Source organism: Centrocercus urophasianus, unplaced genomic scaffold, assembly GCF_019232065.1.
Source record: "Centrocercus urophasianus isolate 14NV4802_14NV808 unplaced genomic scaffold, USGS_Curo_1.0 seq_18, whole genome shotgun sequence".
Classification (NCBI taxonomy): domain Eukaryota; kingdom Metazoa; phylum Chordata; class Aves; order Galliformes; family Phasianidae; genus Centrocercus; species Centrocercus urophasianus.
Window position 1 is genome coordinate 20,704,646 of NW_024884733.1, and position 16,429 is coordinate 20,721,074.

The window sequence follows — 16,429 nt, forward strand, 5'->3', positions numbered from 1 at the left end:
CTTACCAACTGTATGCCTACACATTGTATGACAAAGCTGGGAAAAAAGATTCTTGTGCCAATTGAAAATCTAATGTTATTTTTTCTTCAGTGTATGAAGTCACTGGCTCTTTCATTTTCATTGTATTTTTTTGATGAAGTGGTGGTTAGGGTGAATGTTAATACTTTCTCGCTTGAGCATCTTCTGTGAGTCTGTAGTCCTTTTATTACATGTAGTTCCTGTGGCGTTTTTTTTCCCCTCAGTGAATTTTACATTCAGCAGCAATAAACACAGTAAGTATGAAGATATTTTCTTCCTACTTATTATTCCTGAAAGTGTCATCAATATCATTTCTAACCCAGGTTTTTCATTGAGAAACGTTGGGTTTCTGTAGGATTGTGTATTGTATAAGGATTGTTACATAATATTGAGAGACTGTATTGTGTATATATGATGTACTACTTATTTAAGAACAAGTATGAAAGTGTGCATCTTAAATTTCTTCAAAAGGAGGTAAGATTCTGATCAAATCGTATTTCTTTGGCAAACTAATGCTCAAATGATCAAGAGCACAAAGCTCAATCATTTGCAGGTACAACTTGGGATGGAAGGTGTCTCTGCACAGTGAGAAGTTCCTCTGTTGCAAATGTGACTGAATTTGTTTGCTCTCAAACAGGTGGCAGCCCTTTGGACAGCCCTAGAAACTTCTCTCCAAATGCTCCTGCTCATTTTTCCTTTGTTCCTGCCCGAAGGTAAGTCAGGATACATTCGCCTGGGTTGGCAGACAAATAGGATTTCTAAACTTAAGTTTAGAAGTTGCCTGCAAGTTACAAGTATTTTTTTTGGTCATGGTTTGCTTTCTCTGATATTTGTAGTTCTATTTTATTCTCTTTTTGTTTAGGCCTTGGCAATACTGAGAATGTATTAGGTGCTTTTGAGACATAGAAATGATCAAAAGTCGATAAAGCCGTAAATAGAGCCTGGGGAGGAGGCAGTGTTCTCCCAGGAGGATGACATATAGGCTGTGTGAGATAACAAGCCATTTAGTCACAATGCCTAAGTTGTGAATAGAATAACTCTGTCTCAGTGGTAATCCTAGCTCCTCTTCACTCTGAGTAACGGAGGTGCTTTGTATGTCTGCCCTTCTGTTCTGTCTGCACAAAGACACAGACATACCAAAATCAGGCATGCACTCTGCATTCATTCACTGCCTTCTGAGGGGTAGCAACTTTTTAGCTCTCTCTACTGTCTTGGGCATTGGTGTCAGGAATATGTTATTGCTCTGACAAGGAAGACAGCTGATAATTGAAATCACAAGTCTACAGGAACTGCTAAAAGAAGAACAGTGTTGAAAGACTTGAATGCAAAGCTATCATCTGTCCTGTAGTGAGTGCTAGACAAATGCTTGTTACACTGTAGATCAAACTGTTGGAAAGAAATCTGATACTATTAGTGATCAATTTAGTGTAAGGAGCAGGACAGGAAGAATAAAGACATCTGGGAGAAGCAGACAAATGGAGTATTGAATTTCGTATCTCATCAGGAAGGCAGAAATGGATCACAATGCAGAAAGTTAAATTTGGTTGAGAAAGAAAAAAGCAGCAACAAAAAAATAATAAAGGAGATTCCAAGCAAAATTTAGGCAGGGAAGCTGGGTTGCTCGATTCATGTGTGAGGAAGATATTTTTAATTTGCTAAACGCTTCAACTTCAGCTTCTCAACTGTGTTAAGATGACCTGAAAACAGGAAAAGTGTGATCATTCTGAGAGGCAGCAAGTTTTCTGACAAAGAGAGATCAGCTTGAGGACTAGATAGGAAAAGGTTAGGTATCAAAACATCAAACGAGTGGAGGGTTGGGATTTGGAAACAGGCTGAGTTTAGAGAAGCTGGAGGCATACCTTTTATCTGGGCATTGGGTAAATCCTGGAGTGTTTTTTTTTCCATTGAAGTGGCTTGCTAGAAGACCAGGTGTCCCTGAATACTGCTTGAAGTAGATTTTGATCTTAATATGATAGAGAAACTTTATAAAATCCTGTGAAATGTGATGAGCTGGATATGTATTTTCATATTCCCTTAGAGGGAAAAAATAAAGTTTTACCTGGTGGTAAAACAATTAAAATGGACTCATGCATCCATATCTATTTTTATAGAGGGATCTGAGCTTAATTTGAATGTATTTCATATGTTCTGTTGAAGTCAACTGGAATTTTACCAGTTTTCAGAATATCTGGATTTTAGATCACAGGAGGAAAGTTGCAGCTGAAACCATTGTCGAAGCTCAACATCAGCTGTTGGCTGTTCCAGCCACCTTAGTAGAATTGCTTTCCAAATTTCCAAACAGAAAATAAGTTTTAATACTAAAACTCAGAAATGTGTTCTTTCCTACTTTCCTTTCTTCTTTATTTTTAAAGAAATAGACAAACAAAAGTTAGGTCTGTCCTATTGTATGCTGTGGTTCATTTTACAGCATGCATGCTGCTCTGCATACTTTCTCAGTTGCTGAAAAGAACACTTAAGCTCAGCTTGTTTTAGAAGTTTGTTTCTATTTTCTACTTGTATTACACCCTGAATAGCTATGCCAGCAGTACCACATGTATGTATTATATTATCAAGCAGAGTATCACAATAACATCTTTGGGAAGTATGGTGTTAAGTAATTCAAAATGTTTTTCACTGTTACCTCAGACAGATGGATGTGTCACTGCACCCTTTTGTTCAGCCTTGTTTGGGTCTCAAGGGAGAGGTCATACCTGATTTTTTCCCATGGTCGTCACAGAAGCTGTTTCTTGCTCTTTCCCTGCATTTTATATTTGATACAATTTCTTCATTTATTGTTCTGTTTGGACATTGTTTGTGATTTTCCTTCTTTGCTTATTGCCTTGTGATGAGTGGGTTCTTGGGTTGGAGTAGGGAGCACATTCAAATAAGTCTATTGTAAAACCAAATTCACTACAATAGACTGCAAGATTGTCCTTAATTTGACTAGTGCTTAATCAAAAATCTCTCACTGGGTGCCATTTCAATGGCTACTTCACACCCATGAAGTCAGTGTGTTCCGAAATTATCTTATATGAGTAAGAAAACGTGGTAATTTTGCTGTATTCAGTAAAAATGATCGTAGGGGAATATCAGTAACACAGAGCACGAAGGTTTGTTGTTATTTTCCCCTCAAATGACATGTGTATCTTTGACTTCTCTGTCCCTCATTACCACTGTATGATTTCTTCCGTACAGCCATGGACACAGAGCAGACAGGTAATGCATCGTACTGCTGTTGTGTGTGTGTATGAACCATGCTTCTGTGCAGCCAGGCACCAGCCTGTGTCCCTAACAAGTTCACGCTATGAAAACCCCATTTAGGCATTCAGCTTTTGATTACCAAAGAATAAAACTTTGCATTTTGACCTAAAATGTTAAAGCGGTAGTGATTCGTGAGAAGATGCTTTGTTCTTCTAACACCTCATTTTGAAATTCATCTGTGTTCATGAAATAGCATTGTAACTGCCATAAAAAAACCCCTCCTAATTAACTTAACAAAATGACATTTAAAAGGCAAAACTCATTGCTTCCATGTCCTAGTTAAGTTTATTTTGCAATAAAAGACCTCAACATTACTTTCCAAGTATCTTTTCCTGAAGGAATATTGCATGAAGTCTCTCTGAAAATAAATTTTTATTAACAGAGCACTGAAGCAACTTTGAAATGTTTTGCATAAATGAGAGAGGAAATTTCTATTAAAGTCTTGGTTCCCATTGTCTTCAATTTGGAAGTTTTCTTTCCTGTCTCACCTCTTTCTGTTAGATGTAGAGCTGATACCTGCTGTCCTGATGGCTTGGCATATTTCTTGCCTAGATTGCATCAGTAGAAAATAGCCCAAGCATAAGGAGGTATCCTGTAACTTTCTAATGAAGAAGAATTTGTTGCCAAAATGAAAATACTAAAGTTATTTCAATGCCCAATTTAGGCTAATCACTAGAAGAAGAGTTAGGCTTTCCTTTTGAAAAAAAATGGAGTTATTCATTCCTATCTACTCTTTGGGAAGATAGGAAGATATTCTCCTTCTTTGGGGCTGAGGGTCCAAACTGAGATCAAATCATTGGCCTGCAGGTCCCACCAGCACCCATGTGCTCTAGGAGAAGCTGGATGAAGATCTCTGCAGCTGACTCGTGGTGCCCATTTGCTGCCACACGGCACAGTGACTTTGCACTGCTGACGCTGGTGGTTTCTCAGGGTTAAGAGAAGAATTTCTCCTGGCCTTTTTCATGTTTGTCTTGCCAAGGAGAACACGACTTGTGGCTAAATGGGGTTTAGCTATAATGTATGCATGTATAGAAGTCTGCATTACAGCTTGAGTATTTTTATGCATGAAGCATGAATCCTTTTAAAAACTCTCTTGATATAATACTTTTTCAGTAATATAGAACAGCGGGTTTATTTCCCTCTTGTTCTAAAGTAGATGGCAAAGTACCTGAAAATAAACAGATCTTTATGTCTGGGTGTGCACTGAAGTTTTCTCTGTAGATTGAGGCATTGTATATTCGTAGTGGGATGAGAAATATTGCTGCAGAGACAGCAATTGAGCTTTTATAAGCAGTATTTCAGATCCATAAGAGGCATCTTATTTTACAGTGTGCCTGCAGAAATGCACTGTATCAATGTGCATCCAAAACCACAAAGTCTTTCCAAAGTCAGTTAGAATGAGGAACTGCTCTAATTCAGTTTCCCTTTATGAGCAGCTACTGATAGTCTGCCATAGCAAAGCAAACAAGTGAGCTGAAACTGATGTGAGGGAGACTTCTTTAGCACTCATCCCAAAATGCAACAAGACACACTTGTGATTACAGGAATCAAAATGCCTTCAAGAGTGAGATGAAATTAGAGGCAGAAAAGGCACAGTGAGCTGGGATGAATTGAGTTTGGGTTCCAAGCTCACTGAGGTGGGTTTTAGTGGGAGAAGAGGGTTTCAAGAAGGGCAGTTCTGATTATTCTCCAAGAAGAGCCGTCTTTAGTTCTGACATTGGTAAGGACAAAAACTGTCTGACAGTATTTTCAGGGTATTTTGTCTATTTTCCGTGGGAACCGTGTTTATTGGCTATGACAAAGTAAGCAAACAAGACCACTTTCACTAAGCTCATGATTTAAAACATTTTTTCCCCCCAACTTTCAGCATTATTTGAAAGACGAGGAACTGCATAACAGCTTTAGGCAAGGCGGCCTTTTTCAAATAAGTCCGTTTTATTTGTTCATTCCTGGGACTCCAATTTTTGCACAACTGGCAGTATTTAAAAAGCAACTACTTAATGTCATGCAGGAATCTGATGCCCATTTGCTTTATCTTTTCCAAGGTCACTTATTTGTTTCTCTTGAAATGTACCTTTGCTGTTTTTTCACAAAGATACCTGGTCTACTGGAATATCTCAAGACTTTAGAAAACCCGTACGGTTAAGAGATTTGGGGGTAGATGTTTATTTCCTCCAAGTATTGGCCATAGTACGTCTATCACAGGAATTTCCTTTGCTTCTTTCCTCAGAACGGATGGACGCCGCTGGTCCTTGGCCTCCCTTCCCTCATCAGGATATGGAACAAACACTCCCAGTTCAACAGTTTCAGTAAGTGACCCAGACTTCTCCAAGCAATTCAGATTGTACAAACACACCCTAACAAATCTGCTTCTGAGTCTTTACTAAAATATCTGATCTTCCTTCATTTTTTTTGCTAACATTATTAAATATACTAATTATTTTTTAAAAATTGTTTTAATTATTGGTTCCACTGCTTCTTCCTCCATTTCCCAGCTCCTATCATCTTGCACTTTGCCTTTACTACTGGTGAAATCCCAGTGTAGCACTTGGCTTGACTGTTCGGTTGAGAGGCACGATGTGTCAGAAATGGCAGGGCTCTGAGACAGCGCGTAATTGCCAGCAAGACCTCAGCTCTTTTTAACTGGGAAATAATCTGCTTTCATGTGCTTAGTGTTAAAATCTGCTAGAAGGAAAAACTGATAATCCACATCTGTTAACTCCACTTCAGTAATTTGAATCTCCTAATGTAGCTTTTAATTTCTTACTTGTTGTTAGAAAGGTTGTCTGCAGTTTGCTTGAATTCTTCTGTACTTTCAAAAGGCTGATATGTCGTTAACATCAGTAAGGCACCAACACCACTTTAACCCTTATAGCTTTCAGGTACTTCATACAATTAATCTTATTCTTTAGTTTGTGAATATAAACTGTGTTTATCTACCTGACAATCTTACAATGCCCTGCATAGAAAGACTGGAAATGCTAAGTCTACCTTGAGTTAACATGCTTTTGTGTATGTGTTAATGGTGAGTACCTTAACAGCGTGGTCACGTATCATTCCTTCTTTCTATAATACTTACACTGATTGCTTTGTTTTATATGTACTGTTTAGAATGTGTTCCTAGTAATTGTAATACTTGTGTTAGCTAGGACTCAGTACTCCATGAATATTAATCTTACTAAGTAATTAATCTTAATGAGTAATAATCTTACTCTGAGTACAGTATCATTATTTTCTTTCTGAAATGTTCTAGTAAGTTCATCCATAAACCCTCTCAAGTACAAATTGATCTTCGTAAGTCCTTGGAACACGAGTGTTAAATTCATTCCATATATTAGGAGAAGAGATTGGGGTCAAAATTTTCCTTTTAGCTATAAGTTAACATTATTAAAACTTCATTTTTTGTCATTAATATCATCTGATTGCTTCAGACACATTCAGACACATTCCTGCAGACTCTAGTTTGCACTACTTCTACAGTTTGTTATCTTTAGTCCTTCAGGACTTTTAAGATTTTTTTTTTTTTTTTAAATTTTTCCTCTCCTTAGAAGGAGACTAGACTTGATTTTGCTTTCCCAATGGACAAGAAGTGTGTGTACAGGTATATAGAGAGGAGCACAGAGAAATGTGGAAAAAGGTGGTCCTGGTTTCATTGCCAAGCAGAACAAAATACTATTTTGTATTAACGTACCAGAAGGCAGCTTTTAAAAAGGAGCTTTGCTTTTGCTTCTGTTGTCTTAAAATAAACCTTTATCACTATAAGCCCTCGCTGTGCCCTCTTCAGCAGGCAGGTGACAGTTTATTGGAGCGTGGAACATATGCAGTTACTTTATGTAGTGGTGGCATAAATAGTCAGATCATTGATAATCACTGAGAACGCTTCCAGGATGCATGTGAAGTTGGACCAAATTGTCTGCAGTGTCTTAAGTCCTTATTTTCTGGTGTGATAAGCAGTTTTCCCAAGAAATTATTGTTTGACCAGCCTTAGGGTAGTTGTTCATGGAGAGAGCAAAAGTAGCAAGATAAATCTGTGGTTGTATCAGTATTTGTTTTGAAAAAGGAACATGAAAGCTACTTTTAGAAAGTTACCAGTTGTCTGACATAGGGAAGAAAGAATATTCCTGTCTTGCTATGTTCCCTGAAACAGCTAGATCATTTTGATTGAAACTTTTCCATAAAAGAGAGATAGATATGTCACGTAGAAAGCATCAGTCTAAATAGTGTAGGTATTGTAGCTGTAAGCAATGGATGACAGAATGGCACAGTGCAAAGCAAGTGGGGATAGTCATGTGTAGATCTGAGTTCACCGTCCTGCAGGAAATAGATTAAAACCTTTATTTCCAATTTTTTTTTTTCTTTTTTCTATGTAGCTGAGTCTTTCCTCTCTTGTCTTCCTTCTGATCCAGTTTTACAATCCCAGAAAGACATTGAAACATGATGTTTAGTAAGTACTGAAGCAGTCTTGGAGCCATTAAACTTAGTACCACGTTTCTAAGCCAATTCTCCTTACTACTCATCAACGACAACTCTATTGTCATAGTATTTTGTAGATTAGAATTAATTTGAACTGATCTGAATAACACCTCTGGAGTTGATAAGCAGCATTATGCCTGTGTAGACTTTAAAACTGAAGTAAGAAGATTTTAAGAGGTTTGTCAGAAGAGCACGACAAATTAATCCCATGGATAAAGACATAACAGAATGGTGGGCTTCCATTTGGTGTGATCAGTCCTGTAGATTGTATTTTCAAGCAAGAGAGAAGGATGGCAGCAGACCTTCCTTCTGGTGTACATATCAGTAGGAAATGAAATATCAAGAAGAAAAATGTCACTGTGTTCTGCTGGGCCTGAGCTTCTGCATAGCTCAGAGCTGTCATATATCTCTATGATCACAGATCTTGCTTTCTACCAAGCAACAAACTGAACAAACTGAGGCAATTACCTGTTCTAAGGTCAGTGAAAACCTGTTGATTCTGCTTGAATTTTTGATTCCAGTTAATGGACAACACTTAATAAACCCCATTATGTTTATCTTTTTCGTAACAGTAGTGAAGACTTCATCAGACCAACAGTGAAAGAGCTGGAGAAGATCTTTCAAGTTTCATGGGTAGAATAGTCAGCTGAATGGGCCAATGCACAATTATTTTTAAGCATCTAATTTGCTATTCATTTTCTAGATGCAGGGTTTGTGTGCAGTACTATGTAATTAGTTTGATTTTTTTAAAATAATTTATTTATTGAAGAGTTGAACAATTCTGCATCTGTAATTAAGACACCAGGGGAATGCTTGTGTTAAGCTGCTGCAAGTATTGAGTACAGTGCTATGATTACTTAAAAATCAATATTTCAGAAGTGTTTCACTTTGTGCTTTTTTACTGAGAAAGCTGCATGCCCTAAGGCTGCAGAGCTGTCCTTAGTTATTCTCTGGAACTACAAACTTTATGATCTGTTTTCTTTTAAAGAAAGGAAGGAATTTGGAGGGCCCTCCATGAGCTCAACTAACACAGCTTTGCCAGTGGCTTTGCAGTTAGGAGACATGTTTTCTTCTGGAATTTCAGTTTTGATTTTTCTTTTCTAACTCCAGTAACTTGATATGTGCAAATTTTTTAATGTAGCAGTTTTAGTTTAATTTTGTTTTGAATAAGAAATGCATTTCTAATGCCAGAGCTCGAGTACCTGTTAATGCAGCACTTCATAAGCCTGTGCTTTTAGTCTTCCTGCCCTTTTGCAGACTTGGTGTTATTCATCATGAATGACAAACACCTTTAGTTTGAAAAGAGTTGCTGTTTTTGCATAAGCAGATGCTTCTTACTCTTTGTATGCTGTAAGACAGGTGATCAAAGAAGGCTCCTGAAGTCAAAGAGTGTTTGCATCATTCTGTAATAAAGAGAATCTTTCCTGTGTTTGGCATAAGCAGTGTGCAGAGCAGAATAGCTGTGAGGAGAGGGGCTGTCAGATACTCAGACTCTGCTGTGACTTCAACGTAGATCAGGGCAGTGTAAGCTTTTACACCATCTGCATAGTTGTCTCTAGATGGACATGGCTGGATGGGACTTCCTAACATGATCTGTGCACCTAGGCTGCCTGAAGGAAGACATGGGAATTGATGGTTCCCTGTTCCAGCCATCCTTGATGATTTCATTCACACCCTAAAACTTTCAGATGGATTCTTTTCTCTGCAATGTGTTGGGCACTGCATAGTTTCTTTGTTATCTAAGGAAAAGAACTTCAGGTTTGGAAGTGCTCACGTTCAGTTCTTCATCTGATGGGTTCTGCAGCAGTCTGCTTAGTTTTTCTTCAGTTCAAGAGCAGCTGTTTCTCTCTTGGCAAATTTGGATGCACCTAATTTAGGTGATCTCAGAATATTTTCTTTATCAGCATTATAGACATGCTGGAGTCAGTGAGCAGCCTTGGTAGCATTTGGCTTTCACGGCTCAGCCATATTTGTTAGCTTTCTATTCCCAGAACCACTGTCTAGAACAGCATGCTAGGTGAGTTAAACTTTGGTCATATGCATCAGATCGTGTGTTAGTCCTTAAAACACATTCTTCTGGTGCTAGGATGCACTGCTTTCCTGTTGGGGTGAGGGCCATTGTAGCAAAAGGAGAAAATCTTCCACCAGGAAAGTGTGCAATATTAAATTTAATCAGATCAGTAAGGAGTCTCAGAACTTAGGTTAGTGTCGTGTTTTTCATAAGCCCCACTGGTGTTACTCAGTGCTGCTCTGGCACTTCAGAGGTTTTTATAATCTGTCCTTATGTAATACGTTTCCTTATTTTTGTAAATGGAAAGGATGTTCAAACAAATCACACAAGAAGAAGTGCAGCCCTTCGTTGCCTACAGCTTTTTCCCCTCATCCAACATTTGATGTTACCAACACTTTTTTTTCTGAGTTTGAGTTCATACAGGTTCAAGAATTAAATCTGTTTCACATCTATCCTTATCACAAGACATGTCGTATAAGTTTATTAACTTATTTAAACACAGATGAACTGCTTTAGCGTTTGTAACAGGAAACTATTAATCCTACAGCTCTGCAAAGTCAGCTACTTCCATTTTATTATTTCCTACTTGGCTAGAAAGGAAGTGTGATGGGTAAAGAAAGGGAAAAATTAAATGGAGATTATGGAGAAGTAAAATACAGACTACTTAATGCGGCAATTTCCAAGGAGAGCCAGTGATCAGTGAAAACTCTTGCGTCTACACAGCTCCATAGCATTCTGCATGCCAGTGAAACTCCTGAGCTAAGAGAGCATGAGGGAAAAGGAAAGTTGCTCACCACTCCAGGAACCTCCTTGTCCTTTCCAGGGCAGCACTGGTGTTAATGTACATTCCTTTCTGTCTCCTAACAGTAATTACCTTCACAACGGTTCCAGAATCATGTGTATTCCTTTCCTAGCCTGTTCCCAAAGTTGTCCTGGTCTCACCAGCTCTGTCATTGTACAGAAGGTTTGGCTTAGCCTACTGAGAATGTTAAAAAGAGGCACCTGGTCTGATAAGTAGCTTTCTTTTCCGCTGGAGTGTGCAGTGTCTGGCAGAATCCGTTCCTCTTCCATTCATTAGCTGACCCTATGCATGCGTTTAGTGCATTTCTTTTCTGTATTTTTTTCTGTACTCAGTCATCATGCTCATCTCAGGAGAAGCTGCACCAGCTGCCCTTTCAGCCCACGGCAGACGAACTTCATTTCCTGACAAAGCATTTCAGTACTGAGAGCATCACTGATGAGGAAGGGCGTCACTCTCCAGCCCTGCGGCCTCGATCACGCAGTCTCAGGTGAGTTCAGGTGGTGTTTATTGCATTTTTAAAATGTTGGGCACAATTATTGCATTTCACATGTGTGTTTTCAGTTCTAAGAACAGTAAGAGAAAGCTGTTTCTTTCTTTGTTGTTGTTGCATGGTTTTGAAATTAATGAGTTTATACCCCACCTCGCCTAATCAGAAAATAGTAATTTTTATTATTTGTTTTAACATTTGACACTGAAGATTTGAGTTGTGACATGCTTTGCATAGTCTGCTTTTGTATCTCCATCATAACTAAGAAAATGTGATCCAAAAGCATCTCAGAGTAACCCTAGAGGATGTAGATTTCCTTCAGTGAAGTTTCTTCTCAATTTCTGCTGCAGTCATATAGGGAGGCCATTACAGTCACCCTTAATAACTTTTCCAGCAGAGCTTCTAAAGTGGAATGAAAACTAGAGTAGATGAAGTCAAAACCTTAAATAGAATTGCACCCACGAGCAATTTTATAATAGCACAGAAAACTGCATTAGCAGTTGGGTAATTTTTACTGTTGCTTCAGAGAATCAGTTCTTCAGGAGACAGCTATCCAGGGGTTGTTTCCTTCTGTAGTTGATTTTTTTTTTCCCCCATACTTAAAAATAGAAGCAACTAAGACTTGATCTTTCACAGAATTACAGAATGATAGAAGTTGGAAAGGACTTCTGGAGGTCCTCTTGTCCAAACCTCTGCTCAAGCAGATTGCCTTGGGACCACATCCAGACAGGTCTTGAATTTTCCACAGACTCTCTGGACAGTCTTTCTTGCAGTTCTCTAACAATCTTAAAAAAATACAAAAACAAATTCACCAACATTTTATATCATAGCAAAAGCCTTGAGTTTCGCTATGAATTTACTGCTGGAGCAAGTGATTGAAAGTTGAGAGACACATATCTTCTACAGCGTCTGCATAACCTTTTGTTATGAAACAAGAAGGATTCATGCAAGCAGGGGATGAAGAGGTGAAATCTCCCTCATGTTGTTCATCTGAGGGTATCAGAGGTAATACTGCTTTTAAATCATTGTCAGCTGGAAATGCTGAATCACTGTGCCCCAGCTCAGGACGTCGACTGGAGTTTGTAGTAGAAGGAAGTGAAATAGGTAAAGTTAACAAGAAAATGTGTGGTGAATATCATGATATGGCAGAAGGGACAGTTAATGATTATTTGTAATTATTTGTATGTTCTAAACCACAGTGCAGGCTGCATGATAATTGCATACGGAACTGCTAAGCGTAGTTACTCAGTTATCTACAAGAGCTGGTAAGTCCTGTAGGTAGCAGCACACTTAGACTCTACCAAATGCCATGTAGTAAGAGATTAGTGATGTGATTTGGACTAACTGTTCAAGCCTCTTTGAATGATAGTCCTACTTCAGTCCTGTTGCTGTCACTCCTAACACCAGCTGTCGCTGCCCAGTGTAGCTGTAGCAGTACTAATTCGTTGTAGGACAGTTACTGTAGGTAGACAACCATCACTAAAGTAATTATTGTCCTTTCTAACACGGACATACCGCTGTTGGCATCAAGAAGTACAAAACACTACTCTTGATGCCAGGAAGATGTAAATAAAATAAAGAGCCAAATTCTGTTTTTTCTTGTTAATATGAATTACAAGTTTGCTGCGAATTTGATCTCTGTAAGCCCATTTAAAAGCAGAGTTATCATATCGTAGCCTTATAATCTGTGACAAGACTAGGTTAATCCAGTGTGTCATGACTGTGTGCTCAGTATTCATTTCTGAAATACTTTCTCTAGCTCTCTGGTTTTTGGTGTGATAGTAGCCAGCCTGATTGGTATTCCAAATCTTAGAGCGAAGCAACATTTTTTTTTAAACTTACTGTTTCTGATTTGTTTTTCATTTTGCTTATGGCTAGCACTGTTAAGCTGTGTGACTCTAAAGCACCCTTACTGCTAACAAACATCCCTCCTGGCCCTCACTCCTCGAGAAAATTGCTCCAATTGTTTGTATTGATGTATCAGTGTTTGTAGGAGTTAGCACTCTGTTTGGCAGGGGGTAGCACGTCCTTGTAAACAACAAGTGTTGACATATGTGAAGACCAGACCCTATGCAGTGCACAGCTTGCTTATTTGTTTGCCCACATAAGAATTTGCTCACTTGCTGAGAGGACGTTTTTACTTAATTAAAAAATTAAAAAATAAAATCTGAGCAGTTACTGTGTTGAAAGTCAGGCAGGAAATCCCCAAAAGTGTAATATTTTAAAAGGTACTTTATGGTTCTGTTTGATCAGCTTTAATGAAAAGGTGATGAACAAAATACATCAGATGGGTAGTCGTATCTTTGTAATTAAAAGATGGCCTGATGTTTATGACTGATTGTTAACATTTATTCAGTATACCCTTAATGACTTTGATATGCAGGGGAAGGAGGTGGCCTGGCACTGCAGTGGGGTTCAAAAGAGTGATGTTTGTAGAGCTGGTCACTGAAGGCAGGTGTTCTCCCATCTGTCTGCAAGAGATTCAGACTCACCTGTTAAATGAAAGGCTGAATCTTCACGTGATGCACCCATTTTGGTGCTTTAGTAGAAGAGCGTATTTCTTTATTGTCCAGAGAGGTACTTCTTAACTACCATCTCTCAACTGTTTTGTTTTTATGTAATGTGACCTTCAAATCCTTCAAGTTACTGATTACAGAGAGCTGCCTGGGCTGCAATCACTTCTCTTGCAACAGTCCTGGGCTTTACCCAAAGGAGGTCTTCTCTGCCAGGTGTAAAAATGCATGGACAGCATGTATTCTGATGCAAAACCTGGGCTGCTGCCCTCCATCTTTCCCTGGTTTTCTTCACTTGTCATCCTTCAGCTGACGAGTGGAAGATGCTGGAGATAACAGTAGGGCTAACTAGCAGTGGCTTCTTCAACAGCTGCCATTGTGCATGTGCTCTGCCCACCAGTCTTCCCAGTTTTCTTGATCTCTTTGCATATTACAGGAAAAGATTGTCTAGATAGAAAGCATTGAAGATTGCAGCAGTGAATCTTTATATTGGTGAAGTAGATGAGATCATCCTCAGTCAAGCGTGCTGCTTCATCAGGTTGCTGAGCAGTGCTGCTTTAATACAGTCCTCTACTGTGACTTCCCATGTGCTAGACCCTGCCACTAAGAATGTACAGAGGTGATTCCTAGAAAATGTCAGTTATCAGAAGAAATTGATCATAAAAAGCATCCAAGATGGGACCAAAGATTAGATAGCGCACAATAGTGGCCCACGCAGTCCAATTTTATCTCAAAAATTGATCCTGCTCTGCCAAGCTCAGTTTTCTTTTAGCCATTGGCTTGTCCAGAAACAGAACTAGGCCCAAGGTGTGATTGCTGTGCTCCATGTGTAGTGCTGGATCTGGTGTTTCTGCATTACCTTCTCTTTATCAGTGGGAGCTTTCTGACACCCAGTAATGATGTGATTTCTACGAGGCTGAGTATTTAGAAAATGAATTTTTGAGGAGGAGGAAGGCCAGCACTCTGCTCACCTTCAGGACATGTATTGTTTGTACTTTACGTAACCATAGCTCTATAGTTTTAAAATTTGTTCTTTTCTGTGTCTGGAAGTGACACAGAGCATTTAACTTCTCTGCATTTTTCTAATTACAGCTGTCAAAGAGAAAAAAATGCAGATTCATAAACAGCTCAGTTACATGTAGTCACTGTTCAGCTAAATTTTTTTAAGGTTAAATTTATGAATATGCTATTCCTTGAAATAGCTGTCTGTGAGCTATAGTGTCAGATAAAGAGACCTGAGTTGTGACAAGCTAAAAACCTTTGTGGGAGAAAGATGTCGCTGAAAGTCTACAACATAATTTCATGAAGTGGAGGGAAGGGGAAGAAGAGAGCAGTTTTTCATTCTGCTGTTAAGCTTAAGGGGACAGGTATTATTCTTCTAATGTCTGCTCTGCTGAGATGAAAAACTCCCTGACAATAATCATTTCTTTGACCTGCCTGTCTGCATCAGGAAGAGAGAAGCAGCCTGCTTTTTGTCTTGAGATGTTATGCACATGCACAGTATGTGTCCTGTTTTACAGAAAATAATCTGTTCCTTTGTAAGGCTTGAAATGTTAGACTGTTTCTGTACCGTGTGTGAAATCTTGTGCGTGCTGTATAGATGTGCAGAGCTTTTGCATTTGAAAAGCTGTCATCCTGTACAATATATCTGAACTTCTTTCTTTTCCTTAAAAATTCTCTTCCATTCTCCGACAGTAGTATTCATTACTTGCCTGGTCCTGGCTTCTTTTTCTCCTGGTTATGTCTCCACAATGCTGTAGAATAACCAGCAGTGCCTGGCAGCCAGCCTTGGTTAGTCACTTACCCATAGAGTCATTTCTGTAGTTTCTTGGCTCAAGCTCAACATGAGGCAGTGTATAGATATACTGCAGTCTTGCTGTAGTCAGCTAGACATTTAGTTTGACACGTTATATTGGGAGAATTTCATTTAGAATGAGAGTTTGAAGCTTCCTCCTGGCTTTTATCCTCAGTTGCTTAAGTGTTCACCATTCCAGGTGGGCTAGTGGGAAAAATGGTTGGTAGATGGATGGTTGGACTGCATGATCTTGGAGATCTCTTCCAACCTTGCTGAGTGTATGATTTTATGAAAAAGTTGTATTAATCAGCTGCCAAAAATGAGAGAGAAATCTGCCAGTACCCAAGGAAGCTAAGGAGATTTTAAGTTTTTACTTTCTGCATATCAGTAGGCTCTTGTGCAAAGAAAATAAGAATTACAGTGTTTTAGAGTTGTAAGAAACAGCCCTATAGTTCCTCTTACCACTGTGGCCACTCTTAAGGAAATGCTACAAATGCTGCCAAGAAGCATGATGTCCACAGAGCACTCAAATTCCTATATTCGTATGAATAAAATGTCTTGAAAGCAAGGAAAAAAAAAAAAAAGTCATGCATTTTAGCTGTAGGACAGCAAATAGTTAAGCATGCACAGATTTTAGTAGTACTGCTTCAGCATTGAGATGGCATATGTATGTGCCTACATATTTCCGTAGTAAGTATCAAAGGATTTATATGTCCTTGTAATGTATACCTCACTCAAATCACACAGAAACAGTTCATTACATAAAAATAAATTCCTCCTAAAATATGTTCACCAAAATGTTTTGCTCCAGATGAACTTCCAGGAGACAAGTGTGTGTTTTTGCTGGTGTGTTTGAGCTTAGAGAAAGAAGAATAAATGTGGTTGGCTAGATGTGTGGGGAAATTTGCTTCCAAATAAGGTGTATATATATATATATATATATATAAAAAATACTTTTTAAAAGCTCTTACCCTTTATTATCTTGCATACTCTCTATGAGTGTAAATGTAGGCTTCTTCAGAAAGAAAATGTTTCTTTATAAAAAACAGCTATCTACGAAGCTAAGACG

The 16,429-nt window shown here is 38.6% G+C and overlaps 1 protein-coding gene across 9 annotated transcripts in view; it reads left to right on the forward strand.

Moving 5' to 3' along the window:
• The window catches only part of MAST2 (microtubule associated serine/threonine kinase 2), a 142,719-nt gene that overhangs the window by 92,395 nt on the left and 33,895 nt on the right, over positions 1-16,429 (forward strand). For all 9 annotated transcript variants that reach the window (XM_042819374.1, XM_042819367.1, XM_042819371.1 and 6 more), the window contains 4 exons: positions 656-731; positions 3,214-3,234; positions 5,510-5,588; positions 10,898-11,052. In XM_042819374.1, coding sequence (XP_042675308.1) covers positions 656-731; positions 3,214-3,234; positions 5,510-5,588; positions 10,898-11,052 — 331 coding nt within the window. The remainder of the gene's footprint in view (positions 1-655; positions 732-3,213; positions 3,235-5,509; positions 5,589-10,897; positions 11,053-16,429) is intronic.